Source organism: Pipra filicauda, unplaced genomic scaffold (genome assembly GCF_003945595.2).
Source record: "Pipra filicauda isolate LSUMZ 115617 unplaced genomic scaffold, ASM394559v2 scaffold266_size1643727_pilon, whole genome shotgun sequence".
Classification (NCBI taxonomy): Eukaryota; Metazoa; Chordata; class Aves; order Passeriformes; family Pipridae; genus Pipra; species Pipra filicauda.
The window spans coordinates 1,215,341-1,236,290 of NW_024104383.1; the positions used below are offsets into that span (position 1 = coordinate 1,215,341).

A 20,950-nucleotide genomic window follows, 5' to 3' on the forward strand; every position below is an offset into this window, starting at 1 on the left:
GGCTGTTCCCATGGCATTAACACAGTGGAGATGGAGCATAAAGCTGATTTCAGTGTTGGCACATTTTATTCAGAGTGGCCAAGGAGAACAGGGTGGAGAAAGGTCTCCTTGTGCTGTGTTTGGATCTGCAGCTTTTCTATTGGTTTCCCCTTGGCAGGACATCCAGCATCATGCCCAGGCAAGAGCTTGGTGCTGAGTGCTCCTAACATGACGCATTAATCCAAAAATGTCTCCACTCTTTGCAGGTCTCATTCAGAAAAGAAAATATCTTTGTCAGGGCTGGGGATGTCTTCAGCATCCAGCACAATGCAGGCTCGGGCTCCTTCCTGCAGTGCCAGCCCAGTGCCACATCCCCATCCAGAACCAACGTGCTCCGTGTGAACTCCTCCGAGTGGGCGCCGGGCCCGTCCGAGGGCTCCGTGGGCCCCCCCTGGGTGAACAGCACCGTGTGCTCGCTGCGTGTCCGCTATGCCGAGGAGCAGCTGGTCCCGGTGCTCAGCCCCCACAACGCGGGGCTGGACCAGCCCGGTCTCTACACGGTCAGAGCCAGCGTGGACAGCGGGGTCTTCAGCGCCAACCTGTCCTGCAGCTTCCGGGTGGCCTCACGGGTGTCGGGCCTGCGTGTCATCCACCCCCCTCCCCAGGGCAGCAGGGTCTACCTGCCCACCAACCACACCACCCTGGTGCTCAAACTGTCCTCGGGGGTGAACGCCACGGCCACCTGGCTGGGGGACAACCACAGCGTGCCCTTCACGGGGGCCTGCCCGGCGGCCGTGGCACCGCTCACGGCGCAGTGTGCCAGGGACAACAACGACACCTGGTTCGCTGTGGTGCAGCTGAGCGGCCTCAGGGAGGGGCTCAGCACCCACGTGCTGGTGGCGGAGAACGCGGTGAGCTCCCAGAACATCACGATCACGGTGAAGGTGGAGGAGCCGATCCGCGGGCTGAGGGCCACCCCCGACCCCGAGAGCAGGGTCCTGCTGAACACACGGGTGGTGAGTGGTGGCTGCCGCCCTTAATTCACCAGCTGGGTTTTTAGCCTTCCCCTTTAGCCCGTAGGTGTGTGTTTGGCTCTGGGGAGGCTGGGCTGGGGGGAGCACTGCTTGCTGCTAAGCTCCCAGGCCGTGCTGCCCGCGCTGCTGCAGACACAGGCATGTGGCACAAGCACTGGTGCTCTCCAGCAGGAAGGCAGCTTGGCTGTACGTTCCCTTGAATCCCCTCAGACGTAAGGCAGTACCTCCTGCGAGGGGGATACTGGCTTTCCACTTCCACAGAAACCAGAGGCGTTATGAGAGGCCAGTATTTACCTTCTTTTGACTTGTCAAGACGTTCAGATATGCTCTGCTAAATCCTTACATCAGCTGACTGAAGCTGTAAAAAAGCTTCATCCGTCCAAGTCTTGGGGTTCCTCTGGCGTTTCCAGTCTTTTTGTTTTCCAAGCCCCTGTCCTCAGAGCTGCAGCCCTGGGAACCTGTTCAGCAACTGCCCCAAATGCTCTGTTCAAACTCTGGCTGCTTCCAGCAGATCCTGCACCTCCACCTCTTGGTCTCACCCTTCCTGGCTGCCACAGTCTGCTCAGGAGGCACTACTGGAGTGAGGACAGGGCAGGTCAAGCCCTTCAGCCTTTGGGTCAGGCACCGTCCATGGGCGAGGGTCAGAGGCTCAGCTTACAGGTGTAGCTAAAGCCGAGTTCTTTATTTGCAGATGTCAGAAGGTTTTTTAGACCTGGTCCCAAGAGCAGAGTGCTGGGCTGTGGGAGCAGGGAGTGTGGGGTGTGCTCCCTGCTCTGCTGGTCAGGGTCTGCATTTCTCCACCACCAGCAGAGCCCCAGACGATGTGTCACTTCTGTGTCATGCTCTGAGGGCACTGTCTGCAGGTGTGAGGTGCCTCCCAGTCTGACCCTGCTCCCTCTCCAGTTCAGCTGGAGATCTCCTGGGAAGTGCTGGGCATGCTTTTCTCTTGCACTAGTATGAAATGTTCTCATGCCTTTCAGAGCTACATCCCTGTGATGGAGGCTGGGTCAGATGTGACTTTCCGATGGACAGTAGATGATAAGCCATCTTTCACTTTTTACAATGTTGTCTTCAACGTTATCTACCAAAGCCCAGCCGTGTACAAGCTTTCGGTAAGCCAAGGCCTTTCCCATGATACCATTTCAACCCTGGGTTTCCATCTCATCCCACAAACTCAGCGGGAAGAGCAGCAGGGAGAGGAGAAGGCAGAATTGAGCTGAGGTTTTTTCACTGTGCTCCCAACGAGCTCACCTGCTATTTCTCATTGAGCTGCTCTTGCAAATGCAAATAGTTTCTTCTGTTCTTCCATCACTTCACTTTATTCCTCATCTTTGCTTTCTCCTCTTTTCTCCTTGTTCTCCTTTCTGCTCATGGAGTGTCTGTGCTTCCTCCTCTCCAGCAGGAATGAGGCAGGAGATACGGATTCAGAACCAGGCAGAGGCAAGATGCAAACATAAGACTTCTGTAGGCAGGACAGACCTCCCACAAGCTCTTCTGTTCTCTGTCCTGTTCTCTTCCTCCTGATGCAGACTGGAACTGGGTTTTGTCATGGCCCCAGAAGGATGGAGCAGAGAGTCTGGGCCAAGGGAGGTGTGTGTTGTGGAACAGGAGTTTATCTCTGGCCAGAACATCTCTCTGTGTCATACCCTGTACTGCCAGGTGGAGTCTGCTCTCATCCAAGGTGCTTGATCCTCTTGCAGGGTGACTTGGCTTCCTGAGGAGACGCCAGGCCCAGCTCCAAGGCCACGCTAGCACTAATTTGCTTGGTGCAGCACTAATTTGCTGGGTGAAGCACTGTGCTGACAAGCCTGGGGCGCTTTCACTTACAGAGCTGACAAGGTGCCATTAGCCTGGGGGGCACTGGGTTCAGTGTAGCAGTCACAGAAGCCTAGACATGAACTTCTCTTACACGTTGGGGTGAGATATCTCTACTCAACTGGGTTTGCAGGGTCCCTCTGTCAGCAGCTCCTGCAGGTGAGGAGGTGGCAAGATGCTCTGTCACCAGGTGCCCTGTCAGCGTTTCATGCCTAAATAATCTTAAGGATCCTGCTCCATTTCTGTTGTGTCTCTTGCCTCTCTTTCCTCCTCAGCCCAGCCTTGGTCTCTCTGTGCCCACCACACCAGGATCCTGGAGGTGCACTTCACGTGCTTGATTTTATGAGCCTCTCCCATCCCTGCTCTCTGTGCTTGAAGCCACTCATCTGCCCCTGTCCCAAGGTGTCTGTTGTCCCCTTGGTGGCCTGTGCTCAGCAGCTGGAGACTGTGCAGGGCATGTTGGAGCCAGCACAGGGGTAACTGGCAAGTTCAGAGCCAGAGGAGCCTCTGGATGAGAAGCTCCTCCCTTTCCCTCTTGCTGTAGCACCAGTCCGTCCTTGGGCTGACTGTACTGGTGGTTCCAGCAAGAGGTGGCTTTGCCAGGTGGGTGACCTGCCAGCCTAGGCTGCTTTCCAGTGCCATCCAGGCTCTTGCCCTGCCTCCCTGCCCCAGGGGCCACTCTTCTCTGCGCTGGCCTGCTCGCCTGCCTGGTGGGACATGTTGAGTGCAGTGAAGCCTCACGCTCAGAGGGCAGCACGATGAGGTGATCCCCAGCACAGTCTCTGTCCCACTGTCCTTCCCAGCTCACCGCCTCCAACCACGTCAGCAACTTCACGGTCAATTACAACGTCACGGTGGAGATGATGAATAAGATGAAGAACCTGACGGTGGTGGGTGTCCTGCCAGTCCTGCCCCAGAACAGCACCGTGGAGCTCACGGCGAGGGTGCACGTTGATTCGGCTGTGGAGGCTCTGTTCCTGTGAGTCCCTTGCTACTTCCCCAAACTTAGGACCTTTCTGTGCATATCTTACCTTGCCTGCACTGTTTCTCTCCCCAGGGCCAGCTGGTCCATCTCTCAGATGCTGCCTAGTTAATTTGAAATCCCTGTGGGTCAGTCAGACTGGCTGGGACCTGTAGTTCAGTTCACTCTTTTAAAGTATTGCAACACTGCTCTAATATTGGGTTCCTCCTCCTCTTACCAGTGCTGTGCTCCTCTCAGCATTGGGCACAGCTACTGCTTTGGTACTTGTCATGCTGTTTCCTATGTTTCTTTTGGAAAACCCAGCCCCAACCTGAAAGACAGGCCAGGATTCCTTTGGGATTTCCATGATTTTCCTGTTGTGCAGTGTAACACTGTTTACCTGTTTCTCCAGGTGGGATTTTGGAGATGGTGTCCAGGAGACATACCTGTTCAAACCTCCCTACAACAAGTCTTTCCTTGTTCCTGATCCCAGTGTCCATGAGGTTGTCATTGAGCACAATGTTTCACACATCTACCAAGACCCAGGTATGGTCAGGAAGGTTCTTTGGGGAAGAAGGGGCTCAGGTGTTTTTATTATGAGGGGACTACAAGACACCATCCAATAAAACCAAGTCATGAAAGTCATTACCTTGTTCCTGAACGAATGGCCAGTGACTGGAAGTCTCCAGTTGCCATCCTCTATAACTGTGTTTCTTGGAGAGGTTTGGCCACGCTGTAAGAAGCAGGTCTACCACACACAGTCCATTTTTGGGCAGTCTCAGTGGATAGGTAGATGAGGGGCAGGGCAGGGCCTGTGCTGGTGGGAGGGATGGGCAACAAGGAGGGTCTGTTCTGTGGGCAAATAGAAAGAAAATCTTTTCTCTGTGCCTGCTGGACTGGCTCCTTACTTGGTGTTTGGTCCTCATGCACATGTCCTGGTGTAGTTCCTGCTGGTCCTGGGCTGGAGCAGGGAAAACCTTGGGTGTGCACGGCACAGGGGCAGACAGACATGTCCTCACCCTGGTCTTGCTCTGCTCTCTTCCAATGCAGGAGAATATGCCCTGATGGTTGTCGTGTCCAACCAGTTCGAGAACCTCACGCACTTGACCCCAGTTCACGTCCACAGTTACCTGGTTGATGTGAAGGTGGAAGCAGAGGAGGAAGTTTTAGTTGTGAGCCGCCCGGTGACCTTCCAAGCCCATCCCCTGCCATCCCCCTATGGCGTCGTGTACACCTGGGACTTCGGGGACAGGTCCCCCCTGCTCACAGAGATCCAACCTACAGTGACCCACAGCTATGCCCAGAGAGGGGTGTACAACGTCACCGTGACAGCCAACAACACCGTGAGCAGTGTGGAGACAGTGGAGTGCTACCAGGTGTTTGAGGAGATCAGCGGGCTCCGTGTTTCCGCGGGCGAGGCAGCAGAGCTGGGAGCGTCTGTCACCATCAACGCCTCCGTGCAGACCGGGGACAGCATCACCTGGGTGTTCGACCTGGGGGATGGGACGGTGCTGAGGAGTCAGGAGCCGGTGGTAGAACACGTGTACATAAAGGACATCAACTGCACTGTGAATGTGACTGCTGTGAATCCCGTGAACTCCATCTCCCAGGCTGTTCCTGTTCGGATATTTGTCCTGGAAGTGCTCAAAATAGAGCCAGCTTCTTGCATCCTGGAGCACCCGGACGTGCAGCTCACCGCGTACGTGACGGGGAATCCTGAGGAGTACATCTTTGACTGGACTTTTGGAGATGGCTCCTCTAATGTCACAGTCAGGGGGGACCCTGGGGTGAGGCACAACTTCACCCGAAGCGGGACGTTCCTGCTCTCCCTGACTCTCTCCAGCAGGTTTAACAAGGCTCACTATTTCACCAGCGTCTGTGTGGAGCCGGAGATAGTCAATGTCACCCTTCTCCCTTCCAAGCACTTTGTGAGGCTTGGGGAAGAGAGCACCTTCCAGGTCAGTGCTGTGCCTCCCTACCAGTACCGCTACCGCTGGGATTTCGGGAACAACGAGTCCGCCAGATCGAGTGGGACCGAGGTGACCTACACCTACAAGAACACAGGGGTCTTCCTGGTCACAGTGACCGTCTCCAACAACGTCTCTTTCAACAACGACACAGCATTTGTGGAAGTCCAGGAACCAGTTGGGGTAGCGAAGATTGAATATAATGGGACAGATGTTTTGGAGCTGAACCAGATCTACCTGTTCTCTGCCAGCATGAATGGAACCAAAGTGAGTTACTGCTGGGACTTTGGAGATGGCACTACCCAGCCTGGGCAAGTCGCCACCCACTCCTACAACAGCACGGGCCGTTACAGCATTACCGTGATGGGCCAGAACGACGTGAGCTCTAACGAGACCACCATCGACGTCACCGTGAAACGTCGGCTCTTTGGCCTCACCATCAATGCCAGCAGGACAGTGGTGCCACTGAATGGGTCGGTGAGTTTTGTAGCCACCCTCGTGGCTGGCACTGCCATCCGCTACTCGTGGATCCTCTGCGATCGGTGCACTCCTATCCAAGGCTCCTCCACAATTTCCTACACCTTCCGGTCCGTGGGCACGTTCAACGTCATTGTGACAGCAGAGAACAAGATCAGCTCGTTGCAGGACAGCATCTACGTCTACGTCCTGGAGCAGATTGAGGGCCTGCAGGTGGCCAGCGGTGACCTGGTGGAGGACATGTATTTCCCAACAAACAAAACACTCCATTTGCAGGCCGTGGTGAGAGAGGGAACAAACATCTCCTACAGCTGGGTGGTCCAGCGGGATGGCAATGCTGTGCAGACCTCCACTGGGAAAACCTTCTCCTTTAGCGTCCCCGAAGCTGGGAACTACACTGTCTATCTGAAGGCCACCAATATGCTGGGATGTGCCACTGTTAACAGGACACTGGAGTTTGTTGAAAGCCTTGGTCTCCTAAAGCCCTACGCCTTCCCCAACCCAGCTGCTATTAATGCCTCTGTTAACATAAGTGCCACCATAACCAGTGGCACTGGCATCACATACGTGTGGTACCTCGAGGATGGCTCCTCTCCTGTTACTTCTGAACCCTTCATTATACACTCCTTCCAAAGCCCTGGGGTGATCGAGGTCATCGTCGGAGCAGAAAACAAGCTGAATTCAACCAATTCAACAATTTCTATCTGTGTAGAGGAGGTTATAGAGGGGCTGAGTATAGGGACAGCAGAGCTGGACTGTAGGTACGTCTCATCAGGCTCCACGGTGGTCTTTGAGGGGGAGCTGCAGAAAGGGACTGAAGTGACCTGGCTTTGGGAGGTGCCCAATGGCACCTTGACTGGCCAGTCTGTGGCAGTCACATTCCCTACGGCAGGGCTTTATACGGTCCATCTGAACGCGTCCAACGACATCAGCTGGGCTCTGGCCAGCAGGAATATCTCAGTGCTGGACAGGATCCAAGGTCTGGAAGTTCTCGCCAGCAAGAAGGTGGTGGAGCCAGGGGAGCAGGTCACCTTTGTGATCAGGATGTTGTCAGGTACCTCTGTGAGTTACCTGGTGAGCATAAGCGGGGACTACTCTGTGGTGCTCAACGGGTCCAGGTACACCCATGAGTTCACCAAGAGCGGTGATTACCTGGTGACTGTGACCGTGCAGAACCAGATCAGCATCGCACACGCCCAGGTGCTCATCTCTGTCCTGGAGGCCATCCGGGATGTCAGGCTCCTGAACTGCTGTGAGGAGGGCATCCCCACAGGCACAGAGAAGAGCCTCAGTGCCCGCGTGGGGAGCGGCTCCCGTGTGTCCTTCTCCTGGCAGTTCTCCCTGTGGAAAGAGCAAGGTCGGTCTGTGGTCACTGTGTCAGGAGAGAGCGTTTCCTACACTCCAGAAGCTGCAGGGCTGCTTGAGATTCACCTCAGTGCCTTCAATGACTTGGGAAGTGTCAATATCACCAGAACCATCCAGGTCCAAGACCCGATAGTCCAGGTCTCCCTCTCTGCCTCCAATGCCTTTGTCAACAGGACGGCACTGTTCGAAGCCATGGTGGTGCCCAGCAGCAGGAGCGTTGAGTTCTTGTGGAGCTTTGGGGATGGTTCTTCCACTCAAACAACCAGGGTTGCAGCGGCCAACTATTCCTACCTGAGTCCCGGGGATTACCTGGTGGAGGTGAATGCCACCAATCTCATCAGCTTCTTCATAGCCCAGCTCACTGTCACCGTCCAAGTCCTGGAGTGCGAGGAGCCGGAGGTGGAATTGGCCTTGCCCCCCCAGGTAGTCATGAAGCGATCCCAGAGGAACTATCTGGAGGCACAGATTGACCTCCGAGGGTGCATCAAGTACCAGACAGAGCACCTGTGGGAGATCTACCGAGCACCCAGCTGCATGGACCTGGATGACTCCAGCAGGATCCGGCTGCCGAACGTTGACGTGAACAGGCCCCAGCTGGTTATCCCAAAGCTCGCCCTGCACGTTGGGAACTATTGCTTCATGTTTATTGTCTCCTTTGGAGATACCCCCCTGTCCAAAAGCATCTTTGCCAATGTGACTGTGATCCCAAGTAAGCTGGTCCCAATCATTGATGGGGGGTCATACCGTGTATGGTCCAACACTCAGGACTTAATCTTGGACGGGGAGAAGTCCTACGACCCGAACTTGGATGACGGCGAACAGACCCCACTGTTGTACGAGTGGTCCTGTACGTACTCCTCCAAGGTAAGAGCAGTCTTGCACAGCCAGGGTGACCGCTGGGGAGCTCCAGCTGCACGTCAGCTCCACTACAAACATGTCTGGCCTGAAATAGCTGCTGACTGCAGTTCTGGGGGCTGAGGGCTCTGGTCCCTGTCCCATTAACAGTTAAATGTCTCTAATGCCATCAGGGGACAGAGTTAGACTTCAGAGAGGTCAAGTGACCACAAGCTGTGGTCACAAGCAAGTCACTGTCCTCACATACTGAAGTGCTCTGACCCTGCACTGATGGAGGGGCAAGAGAGAACTGCCCTGCAGATCCTGATGGGAGATCCACCTCAGGAGCACTTTTTGATTGAATGTGGGATTCTTTTGCTTGTAAAATATCGTGTTTTCTATATATTTGCCTCAAAATAACAAGATGTGAAGTGTCTGTGGATTAGGCCTTTTGAGTTAATGTGAGCTTTTTGTGATTCTTGGCAACATTTATAAGCTATTTAATGAAGAATTAATTGCTATAAAATAAGAATCTGAAGTTCAGATGAAACACAGGAGTATTCCAAGTACTGTTTACTAACCTGAAGAGTAGGATGATGTGTTTTGTTGTCCACACACGCCCTGTTTCTCCCACCCCAGTGGTGGCACTGCACAGCGAGGTCTGTGGCAGTGACTCTGTGTGGACCTGAATGTTTTGGCTGTGGACTAACCCGACTTGCACCCGTACCAAGGAGGGTTTGAAAGTTCTTTTCTCCTTGCAAGCAGAGCTCGGCTGCAGGGTGCTCTCTGAATTTCAGTGCCAGTGAAGGAATTGTCACAATTCCCAAAGCTGAATTAGAAGCAGATGTGGCGTACACGTTCGACCTCACCGTCAGGAAGGGGGACATGAGTCCTGAGGCCACCAACCAAACCGTACGTACCACAGACAACTGTCACTGCTCTCCTTGGGTGCCTGTTGCTGGACACAGCCAAACTGGGAGTCACAGAATTATAGAATGGTTGGGTTGGAAGGACCTTCCACCCCCTGCCATGGGCAGGGACACCTCCCACTACCCCAGGTTGCTACAAGCCTTGTCCAACCTGGCCTTGGACACTTCCAGGGATGGGGCAGCCACAGCTTCTCTGGGCAACCTGTGCCAGGGCCTCCCCACCCTCTCAGGGAAGAATTAGACCCCAGATTTTAGGGCATCACTGGGGCTCTGTAACTGATCTCATCCAGGTCGTTGGCAGGAGCAGACATTGGTATTTCTGTGAGAGAGCCATCTTACAGTCATCTTCCTTGGGCAGCACTTTTTGCTTCTCCTACCAAGTTCTTTTAGTTTCTGTATAGAATCATGTGGGTTGGAAAAGACCTTTAAGATCATTGAGTCCCACCGTGGGCCAGCGAAGGAGCCCGGCCATGGTCGGTGGCTCTCCCAGCACTTTATGCAGTCTTGGCTCTTCACATCCCACAGCAGCAGGGTCTTCCCTGGTTTTTGCCCAGAGAGAGCTTCCTTAGACCTGGTGCTTAATTCTACTGTCAACAGTTCCTCTCTTCTCTCCTTCCAAATTTTTTGAAGGGAGGATTTTCTTAAGTGCATGTTGTTTATGACACATTAAGCCCAAGGCCAAGCGCACCCGCAGCCCGACGGTTCATGTCAGGAACGTTCATCTGGTGCACTTGGCAATTAGAGGTGTAGTTACTCTGAAAGTGGAAACTCTTACTGCCGGGGTTTGAAACCAGAGCTGGAGGATGAAAAGAAAAAAATGAAATTGATAGTCTTTCAAGGACATTCCGTACTATCTGGTTTCCATGCGCGAGCGCAAAACAATGATCCCAGTGTCGCAGGAAATTTGCAAATACTGGAGGAATGAATGGAGCTTCAATGCTCTCAGGCTTAATGCTGGGGAATATTTATCCTCTTAAAAGAGTCTGCCATGTTAAACAATGTCTTCATTACTGTCTTTGAATTCCTAATGCTCGTTATGCCAGGACAGAGGGCTCTGTCCAAGACTGGACAGGCCTGTTTCCTTGGGGATTAAAGGAATTTAGACAAAGTACAGGGGTCAGAGCTCAAAAGCTGTTGTGTCTGAGCCACCGGTGCCTCTGCTCTCTCTGGGTGCTCTGCCAGGAAGGTGTGGTAGATATCTTGAGAAGTGCAGTTAGATTCCAGCTAAAACCCTGGAACAACATGCTGCTCTCTGGAAAAGGTGGTTCTTCCATCCCTAACCTACAGCCAAAGCAGGGTTTGCTGGGAATTCAGCACAGGGGGCCAGAGGAACATTTTGAAAGCAATTTATGTTGTTCAAGTATAGATAAAGTAAATCCAGAATGACCTAGATTGGCCCAGTTTGGCACTGAGTGGCTCTTGAAAACCAGTGACAGAACTGGGCAGTGTGAGAGCAGTGATGTAGCTTAAATCTGACTGGAAATCCTTTGGGAATCCCTTCCTCCTGTTTCCTTAGCATAGGCTGGGCTGGTGCACAGCGATTCCCCCTTTCAGAACCGGGTGTTGGGATGTGTCCTTACATTTTAGTTGTCTGTATTTTGGTGTCAGATCTTCTAATGGAGCCTCTTGCTTTCCCAGGTGTTCATCAAAAGGGGGGGAGTCCCTATCGTGTCCCTGGAGTGTGTTTCCTGCAAGGCTCAGTCTGTCTACGAAGTCAGCAAGAGCTCCTACGTCTACCTGGAGGGGACCTGCCAGAACTGTCACAATGACTCCAAGCTTGGGGTAAAGTCATTGGTCTTTGCTTCACCTTTGGTAAAGTGTTTTTTCTCCATGCTGGTTGGCATTTTGCCTGTTATTCTGGTGGCTCAAGCAGAGGTGGTTTAGTCTGTCCTGATCCCCCGAGTACCTCCTGCCCTCCTCTGATTCCTGATTCCACTCCACAGCATCCCTGCAGCCTATGGAGTGAAGCAGGTCTCAGAACGGGCAGTCCTGTTGCTCCCAGCAAGCCCAGCATGTCCTTGCCTGGCATTTTCTGCCTGGTTATCTCACTGTTTCTCTTGTTATCACAATTGTACTTTTGTGCTATTAACAGTAACCACCCAGGCCATGTTCAGCTTGAAGCATATAAAACATGGTATCCCGTGGAGACTCCACCAGTCCTTCATTTATTTCCTGTGTTTTGTACTCTGTATTATGAAATATTCTGTCAGAGGGTGATGTAATCCCAGAAACTAAAGTAGATCTCACAGTGGAAATATTCCCACCAGACATTTTGGAAAGGTTCCAGTTCTTGTTGCTGTAGCACACAAGACTAAAGCTGAATTATCAACTGCAAATTTGGCAGACGCTCCCACTAGAAATCTGTTACTTTTTATAAGAGACTCAATCTGAAAACATTTTAAGGACTTAACTGCAGATTTAAACAAAACTTCTCCTGTCTTTCCATCCCTGCAGAGATGGGCAGCACACAGCTTTAAGAACAGGTCTCTCATCCTGGACAAAACAACGACCTCCACTGGGGACACGGGGATGAACCTGGTGCTGAGGCCGGGGGCACTGAAGGATGGCGAGGGCTACACCTTCACCCTGCACATCACAGACCTCACCACGGGGGAGGAGGGCTTCGCCTCCATCGACCTGCTCCCCAACCAGCCCCCCACGGGGGGAGAGTGCTTCCTGTCTCCCCAAGGACCCCTCAGGGCACTCATGACCAAGGTGCACTTTGAGTGTGCAGGTGAGAGCGTTGGGTGGGCACCTGCCAGTTCTCCCTGCCCCTCACAGGCAAAGCCTTCCCATGGCCAGTGTTACCAGATGCTCTTCCCACAGAGGTTTCTTTTGCCCCAAACTCCTACCCCATGACATTGTTGGCCGGGGCTGAGCTCGGAAGCAGCTTGGCCCAGGAGCAGCTTTGTGTGCCCAAATTATGGAGCTCTAAAACTCATGGTAGCAGGCAGGCAGTTTTATAAATCTTAATTCCTGTAGCTGAATGGTGACATCCAGGCCAGGCCAGCTCTTGGGGAAGAAACTGGTACTTCGATGCAGGAAAAAGAAGATGGTGCCCAAAACTGAGTCACATTTATGTGGGAAGAATCAGAAGACAAAGCACTGGGGCCAACTCTGCCATTTGGGCTGAATGTTCCCGCCGGCAGTTACCTTCCCAACCAGCTGCAGAGACAGCAACAACAAGCCCAGCTTTGGAAAAGTGGCCTGGCTGATGTCCCGTAGCCTTGGGCCAAGGACTAAGTGCCTCTGGAAACCAGATTTCCCCAAATGATTAGTGTTAGAGATTAGAGCTGTTTGTGCACAGTGCCGGGAAGCCACGCGGAGAGGGGATGGATGCTGCTGCTTCCAGGGGGCTGGTCACCAAGGCTGGGGGAGCAGCAGAGTGTGTTCAGCGTGATGGGGTTGTAACTTCGGGATGTTTTGAGCTGCCCAGAATAATGCTGAAATCCATTCCTCTTTGGAACGGTGGGAATTTTAGCTCTTAGATTGTTTTTAAGCTGAAGTGACAGACCAGGACACAGACCTACTGGTGGATGTCCAGCTCTGTGAGCCCTGGCAGAGCCAACATCTTCACTGGGGCTCACTGGCAAACATACAGTGCATTTCCCAGCCCCTGTGAAACTCCCCATAATTCCTGGGATCTCCAAGGAAACTTTCCTGCAGGTTTTATCCTTGACTCAGTTGTTCTGAGATGCTGAACTGCCTGAGGGCTGAGCCTCTGTCTAATGTCAGACTTTGCAAGGCTTGTACAGAAGCCATGGCCTTGGTCAGTGCTGTTCCCAGTCCCAGCAGAGTTATTCCCATTTTTATTTTGATAATGGATTTTTCATAATCCTTTTAAATGTTACAAGACCCAAACACTGTCCCTCTCACCAGAGCAAGGTGACCCTTGCTGGGGACAGCAGCAAGGGCAGATCTGCAGAATCATCAGAGAAGCCTGGAATGGTTTGGGTTAGAAGGGACCTTAAAGCCCATCCAGTCCCACCCCCTGCCGTGGGCAGGAACACCTTCCACTATCCCGGGTTGCTCCAAACCCCGTCCATGCTGAAGGGCTGAGCAGGGTGGGACACCCCGGGGGAGGGAAGGGGCGCAGCCCAGATGGGTGGCCCAGGCTTTGGGAAGGTGTGTGCGGCCCCCCCGCGCCCTGGCCCCCCTCAGCCCCCCCGTGTGGGTTTGCCTTGCAGGCTGGCGGGACACGGAGGACGCGGAGGGCCCGCTGGTGTACATCCTGCTGGCCTCGCGCCGCCGCCGCGGCCACTTCCACGAGTTCTGCCTCTACAAGGGCAGCCGGGCCGAGCACGGCGCCTTCCTGCCCCCCGGCTTCCACGAGAGCGGCTTCCAGGTGTCCGTGTCCGTCCTCGTGCAGGACCAGCTGGGAGCCACCGTGGTGGCCATTAACAGGTAAGGGTCACCAACAGCATCGGTGTCCAGCCTGGGCTCCCTGTCCTGAAGGGCTCGGTGGATCCCAGGTGAAAGGTTTGCCTCCTGGGAGAGGCTGTTGGCAGGAAGGGGTGGGGAGGCTCAGCAGAAGTGCAGTACAGAGAATTCCAGTCTTTGTGGGTCATCGCTCAAGGGGAAGATTTTCCCAGAAGTTACTGCTTTCGTAGAATCTTGGAATCATGGAAACATTAAGGCTTGAAAAGACTTCTAAGATCATCAGGTCCCAGAGCTGGGCTGATGAGGAGCCAGGTCTCAGGTCCATGGTGGTTTCCATGCAGCTCCTGCAAAGTGGGTGCCAGGGCGTCAGCAGTGCTGTCTTTGTGGTTCACCCACCTGCTTCCCTGTTCTCTCCCTTCCCAGCCCCGGTGACAGTCTGCACTTAACCCAAATCCCTCTTTCCCTTGCAGCTCCATGGAAATTGGCTTACCTGAGGGCTTTCCCAGCCTTTCCTACTGGCTCTACAACCAAACTGACACTGTGCTCCAGGGATTGGTGAAACAAGGGGACCCTCAGCAGGTCATTGAGTACTCCCTGGCCCTCATCACCATCTTAAATGAGGTAACGCAGCTCTTTCTGCCCAAGAGAGGCCTCCAGAAGTCCTTATAGTCACCAGTAAAGTTCTTGGGCCAGATTTCGTACAATAATGTAGGGAAATAACTAATTCTACAGCATCACCCTCCTGGCAGAATTCCCTTTCACTCCCACCTGAAGTGGGGCCCAGTCCTTCCATGTGCATCGCTATAGGCAAGGCAGGAATTTTGGGCTATACTTGTGTTTTCCTGCCTGGTAAGAGCCTGCTGCACTCCTGGAAGCCAGGCAGGGATGATCCCCCTGAGCACAGGACTCTGCTTAGCTGGGTAAGGACTACACTGGGCACTACTTCGCTATCAAGTGCAAGGCTGTTCAGATAATTGCTTGGAAAGCACAAGCAAAATTGAGAAAGTTCTGCTGGGAAACCAGCTCATTAGATCCCTCTGGGGAGAAGCAGAGTCAGGGAGGTACAGAGAGCATGGAAGAGGAGACTTAAGCTCAGCTCATCATCCTCTGTAACAACCTCCTAGATTTCCTCACTCTATGTGCTTTTCTCCCCGCAGTATGAGAGATCCATGCTTCTGGAACCTGAGGCTGGGAATGAATTTGAGCTCCGGACCTGGACTCGCAACAACATCACGGAGACCCTGAACTCTCTGAAGGTGAACACTGTTGATGACATCCAGCAGATCTCGGCGGCCCTGGCGCAGTGCATGGTACGTTCCCGTCACCACCTCCCACCTCTGGCCATCCAGCTGCATCTTAGGTGCTCTCCAATCCTTGTTGTGCTTCCCTGGCTCCCTCCCCGACACAGGGAGGCTCCAGAAACACTGGAATAAAATGCTGGGGGAGTTGCAGAATCTCCGAGGACAGACTGGGCTCCCATCAGGAGTAGCACGAGTAGAGCTGGACCTGCCTTGGGCCAGGGGCAAGGACCAAGGCCTGATGTTCCTCCCAGCCCTGTTTCTACCCTACAAGATGAGAAACCCTCCTTTGCTCTGCTCTGCTGCTGACTGGAAGTGCCTTGTTCCCCAGCCAGTTCCCAGTGCTGGGGCTGCTGCCTGGTGGATTGAGGAGGGAAGAGAGCCCAGTTATATAATGCACTTGGGGTTTGGTGGTCAGCCAGGCTGCTCTGGCACAGTCCTCCTCCCCGCCCTCCCAAATCCTTGCTCTGGGGACTGGAGTCAGGTACCTTGGCCTCGGCTGTGCTTCGCCTCCAGCCAGGTCAGGGCCTTGCACAGCGGGAACAGGCGTCGGAATGATGGACAGACTACTGCATGCCACCCACAGAGTGCCTGTCCTGGCCTCTCTTCTCTGCTTCAGAGCCTGCAGACCTCAGAAATCCCATGTTTCTGTTCATCTTTGTCCGGGGTTGGGGCTCAGCACATCCCTTTCCGTGCTAGATCGGTTTGTTTCTGTCTCTCCCACCTCCTCCTGCCTCGTGACTCGGTCTCGCTGTGGAAGCTTAGGTCTAGAAATAGAATTTTTATTCCACGAGAAAAGCTGACATTCCAGGATTAGTTTGTGCTCTGGATTGGAATGAAAAGCTTAGGAAAACAGTAATCTAGAATTTCCCAAGGGGTTGAGACAAGTGGAGTTCACACATTCCTTTCCTGTAGAAAGGTCCATCAGGGCTGTTACAGTTCTGATTTTACCTACAAGGGAGGGGAAGAATCAGAATTAGTTTATCCTGGAGGGAAAAAAAAAGAATCTCAGTCTTTTCTCCTCCCTAAGTAGGAGCTGCCCTTGGGTGGTTCCTCCCCATAACCCAGTTTCTTCCCCACCTCCCTGATTCCTGACTCGTGGACTCCGATTCACACACTGTGTCCTGGCTTCTCAAGAGCTTACAAATAAAAGCAGAAAAGGGGGAATTCGAGACCTGCAGATGATGTTTTGATTCTTCACCAAAACATGTGGTGAATCACGTCTGAATCCTGTGATGATTAAAAGAAAAAAAGATGAATAAGAGTGAGGAACGGGGTTGTGGTAACAGCTTCCATGTGTTGCCTCAGTCCCTCCCATCCAACCTCTAGAGTGCAGGAAGCTCCAGGCCATGGCTAGAACATTCTGTTTCTTGGACACATCTGGGAGCAGAGGGAGGGACATCCATCATGCCTGAGTGGCAGGATCCCTCCCACAGCTTTCAGGAGTATTTAGACACTGAAATGGATTCAGTTAGGGCTAAATCCTGCTTCCATTGATGGGAGTGGAGTGGATGAAGGAATCCTATCCAGCTTTTTCTGGTTGGTTCTGTGGGAATAGCGTGTAGCCCCAGAGGGAAGATGTGCGTGGTCCTTACAAGTGAACTCCAGGGAACAGAAATGTAGAATCATAGAATTCTGGAATGGTTTGGGTTGGAAGGGACCTTAAAGCTCATCCAGTCCCACCCCCTGCCACAGGCAGGGACACCTTCCACTATGCCAGGTTATTCCAAACCCTGTCCATCCTGGTCTTGAACTCTTCCAGGGATGGGGCAGCCACAGCTGCTCTAGGCAATAATATGCTCCCTTTATTCCTCTTTCCAACCCAAAAGCATCTCCTGTCAGTCTCTGCCATGCCTACCTGTGTGCTGGCACATTGGAATGTCATGGGAGGTGGATGGAAGAGCCTTGGAGACACCAGTAACTTGCTGGCCCCTCTCAGTGTGGGCAGGGCAGCCATGGTGTCTGCTGTCCCCTCCCCAGGAAGAGCAGGGGTGACTTTCAGAATAGAAAGGTCTTTGCAGGACTGAGCCAGCTGGACTTGCCCACACCTGCCTCCTCTTTTTCTGGGGATGTTCCTGCTCCATCAAACCCTGTTTCCCTTTGCAGGTGGCGAGCAAGGAGCTGGTGTGCAAGTCATGCCTGACAAGGACCTTGAACAAGCTGGAGACCATGATGACCATTCTGCAGGGGGAAACAACCCAGGGCACTGTGACTCCAACTGGCATTGCTGACAACATCCTCAACATCACAGGTGAGCTCTGTCCTGCAGCATGGGGACAGGTGACCAGGGCACAGGGCTCCTGCTGAGGGGAGCTTTGGAGGCCTCCTCCTCTGCCATTTGGGGTTTGGCCTTCTCAAGCTGTTAGGAAATTGCATCTGACATGTGATTTGGAGTGTGGCATCCTAGTAGTCTCTTCCCCCTCATGTTTCCCAGGGTTATCCTGGCTTTGGCAGCTTCTCTGCGGACATTTAAATATGACAGTTGTTAATAAACTCCCTTAATACTCCTAATAAACTCACTAATTCTCCAGGGATTTCTCTTTTCAGTAAACAATGAGTAACAGCTATGGCTTCCAGATGCTTGTCTTCTGGTTGGAGTCTGAGGAGGCTTTCAGACCTCACTGGGGCATCTGTGAACACTGTGTGGAAATTCCCACCTGGTTGATCTGGGAGGAAGCAGAGACACATTCTCTGCAGTCCTTTCTGAGTGTTCTCCACTTTATAGTGCAAAGAGTTAGTAACATATGTTTGTTTTATCCTTTCCTTCCCTGTTTCCTGGTCCGTGGTTCTAGTCACTACACAGGAGGAAAATAAAACCAGTTATGATTAAGTATTTCTCACCAAACTTTGTAGATTAGAGAGGCTGCAGGAATTTCTGGCAGCTCTGTTTTTAGCTCTGGGCTACAAACATTTCCAGTGGGGAAGGTCATGTGCAGAGTGTGGAGTAACAGTGAGAAGACAGTAAGGGAAGCCTTGTCTGATTGTTTTGGGAAGGTGTCAGGTGTTATCTGGACTCTAGAGTTATCCAGGCAATTTACCACTTCCTCTCTTTGCACCTTTATTTCTCTCCTGGCAGGTGACCTAATCCACCTTGTCAATACGGTTTCACAAGAATCCAAGCCCCAGGAGCTGCTTGCTGATTCCCACAACTTGCTGCTGGCTCCCAAAGCCTACAACCTGTCCTCCAGCCTGATGCGCATCCTCATGAAGTCCCGAGTGCTGAACGAAGAGCCCCTTGAGCTGGTGGGAGGAGAAATTAAGGCCACAGGCAAGAGGTCTGACCCCTTTAACTTGCTTTGCTACGAAAACACACCAAACTGCCAGTTCTCCATCCCCCAGGCCTTCAACTCCACCCTTTCCAACCTGACGGATGTCATTCAAGTCATGTTCCAAGTGGACTCCAATCCTTTCCCTTTTGGTTACATCAGCAACTACACTGTGTCCACCAAGGTGGCCTCCATGGAGTTCCAGACACACAACGGAGTGCAGATCCCCATCGGGAGCCTGGACTCAGAGAAAGCCATCACTGTGATGGTGTCAAACAACACAGATCCCAACAACCTCGCTGCTGGCACGGAAGTCATCGAGCCAAGGACGTCTGTGAACCTGATTGTGAACATGGAGAGCAACAACAGAGAAGCAGGACTGCATTTCCAGCTCACCTACAGAGTCCTCAATGGTAGCACAGACAAATCCATTTCTTCGTGCTCTTTGTTCTTCCCATGGGAGAGGAGGGCTGGGTGCTGCAGCAAAGGAGAGCTGTGTCAAGGGATAACCGGGGTGAGAGAGGATACCGGGGTAGCCAGCAGGTTCCACACTGCATGGTTGAGGTTCTGGCTGTCTCAGGCATTATCCAGTGGCCAGAGTCATCCTTGTTTGTGGATTCTGGCACTGAGAAGCCTTTTGCTTTTCTCAGCCCTTCTGTTGAGCCACATTAGCACTGGAGGGAGTTGGTCCAGTCCCAATCCTGGGCAGGTACGATGGTATCCAGTGCTCAGGGTTCCTCTGAGCTGCAGACTGAGAGGGTGCAGTCTGGAAGAGCATCTCTCCTGACTTTCTGCATTCCTGATTCTCCTCCCTGAGCACCCACTGCTGGCAGCAGGCTTGTGGTCGAATCTCCCAGGTGTTTCTGAAGCCCTCTGTGTCTGTCCCCCCTCCCCACACAGATCACTACCTTGCCAGCGAGCCCGAGCCGTTCATCATGGCCTATCTCCATCACGAGCCCCAGCCCAACGAGCACAACTGCACTGCCTCCAAGAAAATCAGCCTGGATGCCCTGGCTGGAAGTGACCACAAACTCTACACCTTCTTCACCTCACCCAGGTAAGAGAAATCTCCCTGGTGGTTCCTGTCACCCAGGGATACCTGATACCTGCTGGAGTCTGACTGCAGCTTGTCCAGGCTTCCATCCTCTGGGCACCGTGATCCCAGAGCTGCCCAGCTTTAGCAGGACTCTTCCCAAGGGACTCACACTGACCTTGGTGGGTTCAGGGTTTGCTTTATGCAGCTCATGAAACCCTTTCCCAGAGCAAAGCACCCCATGTTAATCTTGTTCTTGTTCTGCGGTGAAACCTTCAGAGAGCACCTCTGTCCTCACAGCTCCCCTTTCCAGTGGGTGACAGGAGAACACCACATCCCTTGTGGGCTCCCAAAAGCTCTTTTCTTCTTATCAGAGCAGTCATTCCTGCAACTCCAGTTGCTGCCTTGCCCTGGAGCACGTGTTCATGCCTTGGATTATTTAGGAGCCAGTCGTAGGCATTATCTGAGGAGAAAAGATGGGCAGCTTGAGAATAGGTGGGGCAAGAGTGGAGCCACTGTTGTGCAAGGTGACACAGCTTCCATGGCTTTTGGGAACAGGATGCTCAAAGAGGAATAAATCATCCTAATCAAATCTCTGAGCCAAGATTTGTGGAAGTGTCGTGGGAGTCAGTGGGACACAGGGAAGGGCGAGCGGGAGAGCTGGGCAGGGAGAATGTGCAGTAGTGCTTCAGGTGCTGAAATAATACAAAATGAAGGATTCAGGTGGTCTGAATATCTGCACTGCCAAAGAGTGTAAATCATACCATGTTCACTGAGCTTCTCCTCTGCACTGTGTGCTCCCCTGCCCCTGCAGCTGGATGCTTTCCATGGGCACACATCCGTCGGAACAGGCTCTGTGGCCCTTCAGAAGGTGGGTTAGTCATCTCCTTGGTCTTTCCCTTCTCCAGAACGGATGATCCCATCCAGAGATACTACCTGAACATCACCAACCACTTCAGCTGGTCTCCAGTGGAGGTGACGCTGGGGCTCTACACGTCCCTGTGCCAGTACTTCAGCGAGCGGGAGAAGCGCTGGAAAACAGAAGGAATTGTCCCCCTGGAGGAGACCAGGCCAGACCAGGCCGTGTGCTTAACCCAGCACCTCACTGCCTTTGGGGCCAGCCTGTTTGTGCCCCCAAACTCTGTCCAGTTCATCTTCCCTGTGAGTACCCCCACGCAGAGGCTGAGCAGTGTTGTCACACGCTGAGCAGGTTGTTGTCACCTCGCAAAGCCTCGGGCTCCTGTCGCCTTCCTGTTCGAGCTGGGTCGGGCTGCCCTGTGCCCACCTGGCACCAGCACAGGCACCTGGGAGCCTTTTGGAGGTGCAGATGGGCACATCTCACAGAGGGCTGTGTCCTCTGGTTGGGAATCCTGGCTGCTGCTGAAAACAGACCTTTGGCAGATGGCTTTAGTCCCCGATCTGGACACCTCGCAGCGTGTTCACCTCTTAGGGAAATGCCAAACTCTCCTTCCAGCTGTCACCCACCACTGTTTTATCCCAGGGAATTGCACCTGCCAGCTGCTCCCTGCTTCCCAAGGGTATCCAAGCCCTTCCTCGCTCTGTCCCTGTGACGTGAATGGGAGCAGAGAACTCCTGGCAGCTGCTGCTGTGG

General features: G+C 53.2%; 1 protein-coding gene across 1 annotated transcript in view; it reads left to right on the top strand.

Annotated features, from left to right (window-relative positions):
• PKD1 (polycystin 1, transient receptor potential channel interacting) overlaps window positions 1-20,950 on the top strand; it is an 83,970-nt gene that overhangs the window by 46,021 nt on the left and 16,999 nt on the right. Inside the window, exons 11-25 of the mRNA XM_027736098.2 lie at window positions 246-995; window positions 1,994-2,125; window positions 3,632-3,807; window positions 4,202-4,335; window positions 4,840-8,462; window positions 9,198-9,344; window positions 11,000-11,143; window positions 11,816-12,095; window positions 13,549-13,765; window positions 14,212-14,362; window positions 14,899-15,051; window positions 17,146-17,290; window positions 18,116-18,718; window positions 19,206-19,362; window positions 20,247-20,499. Coding sequence (XP_027591899.2) covers window positions 246-995; window positions 1,994-2,125; window positions 3,632-3,807; window positions 4,202-4,335; window positions 4,840-8,462; window positions 9,198-9,344; window positions 11,000-11,143; window positions 11,816-12,095; window positions 13,549-13,765; window positions 14,212-14,362; window positions 14,899-15,051; window positions 17,146-17,290; window positions 18,116-18,718; window positions 19,206-19,362; window positions 20,247-20,499 — 7,065 coding nt within the window. The remainder of the gene's footprint in view (window positions 1-245; window positions 996-1,993; window positions 2,126-3,631; window positions 3,808-4,201; window positions 4,336-4,839; window positions 8,463-9,197; window positions 9,345-10,999; window positions 11,144-11,815; window positions 12,096-13,548; window positions 13,766-14,211; window positions 14,363-14,898; window positions 15,052-17,145; window positions 17,291-18,115; window positions 18,719-19,205; window positions 19,363-20,246; window positions 20,500-20,950) is intronic.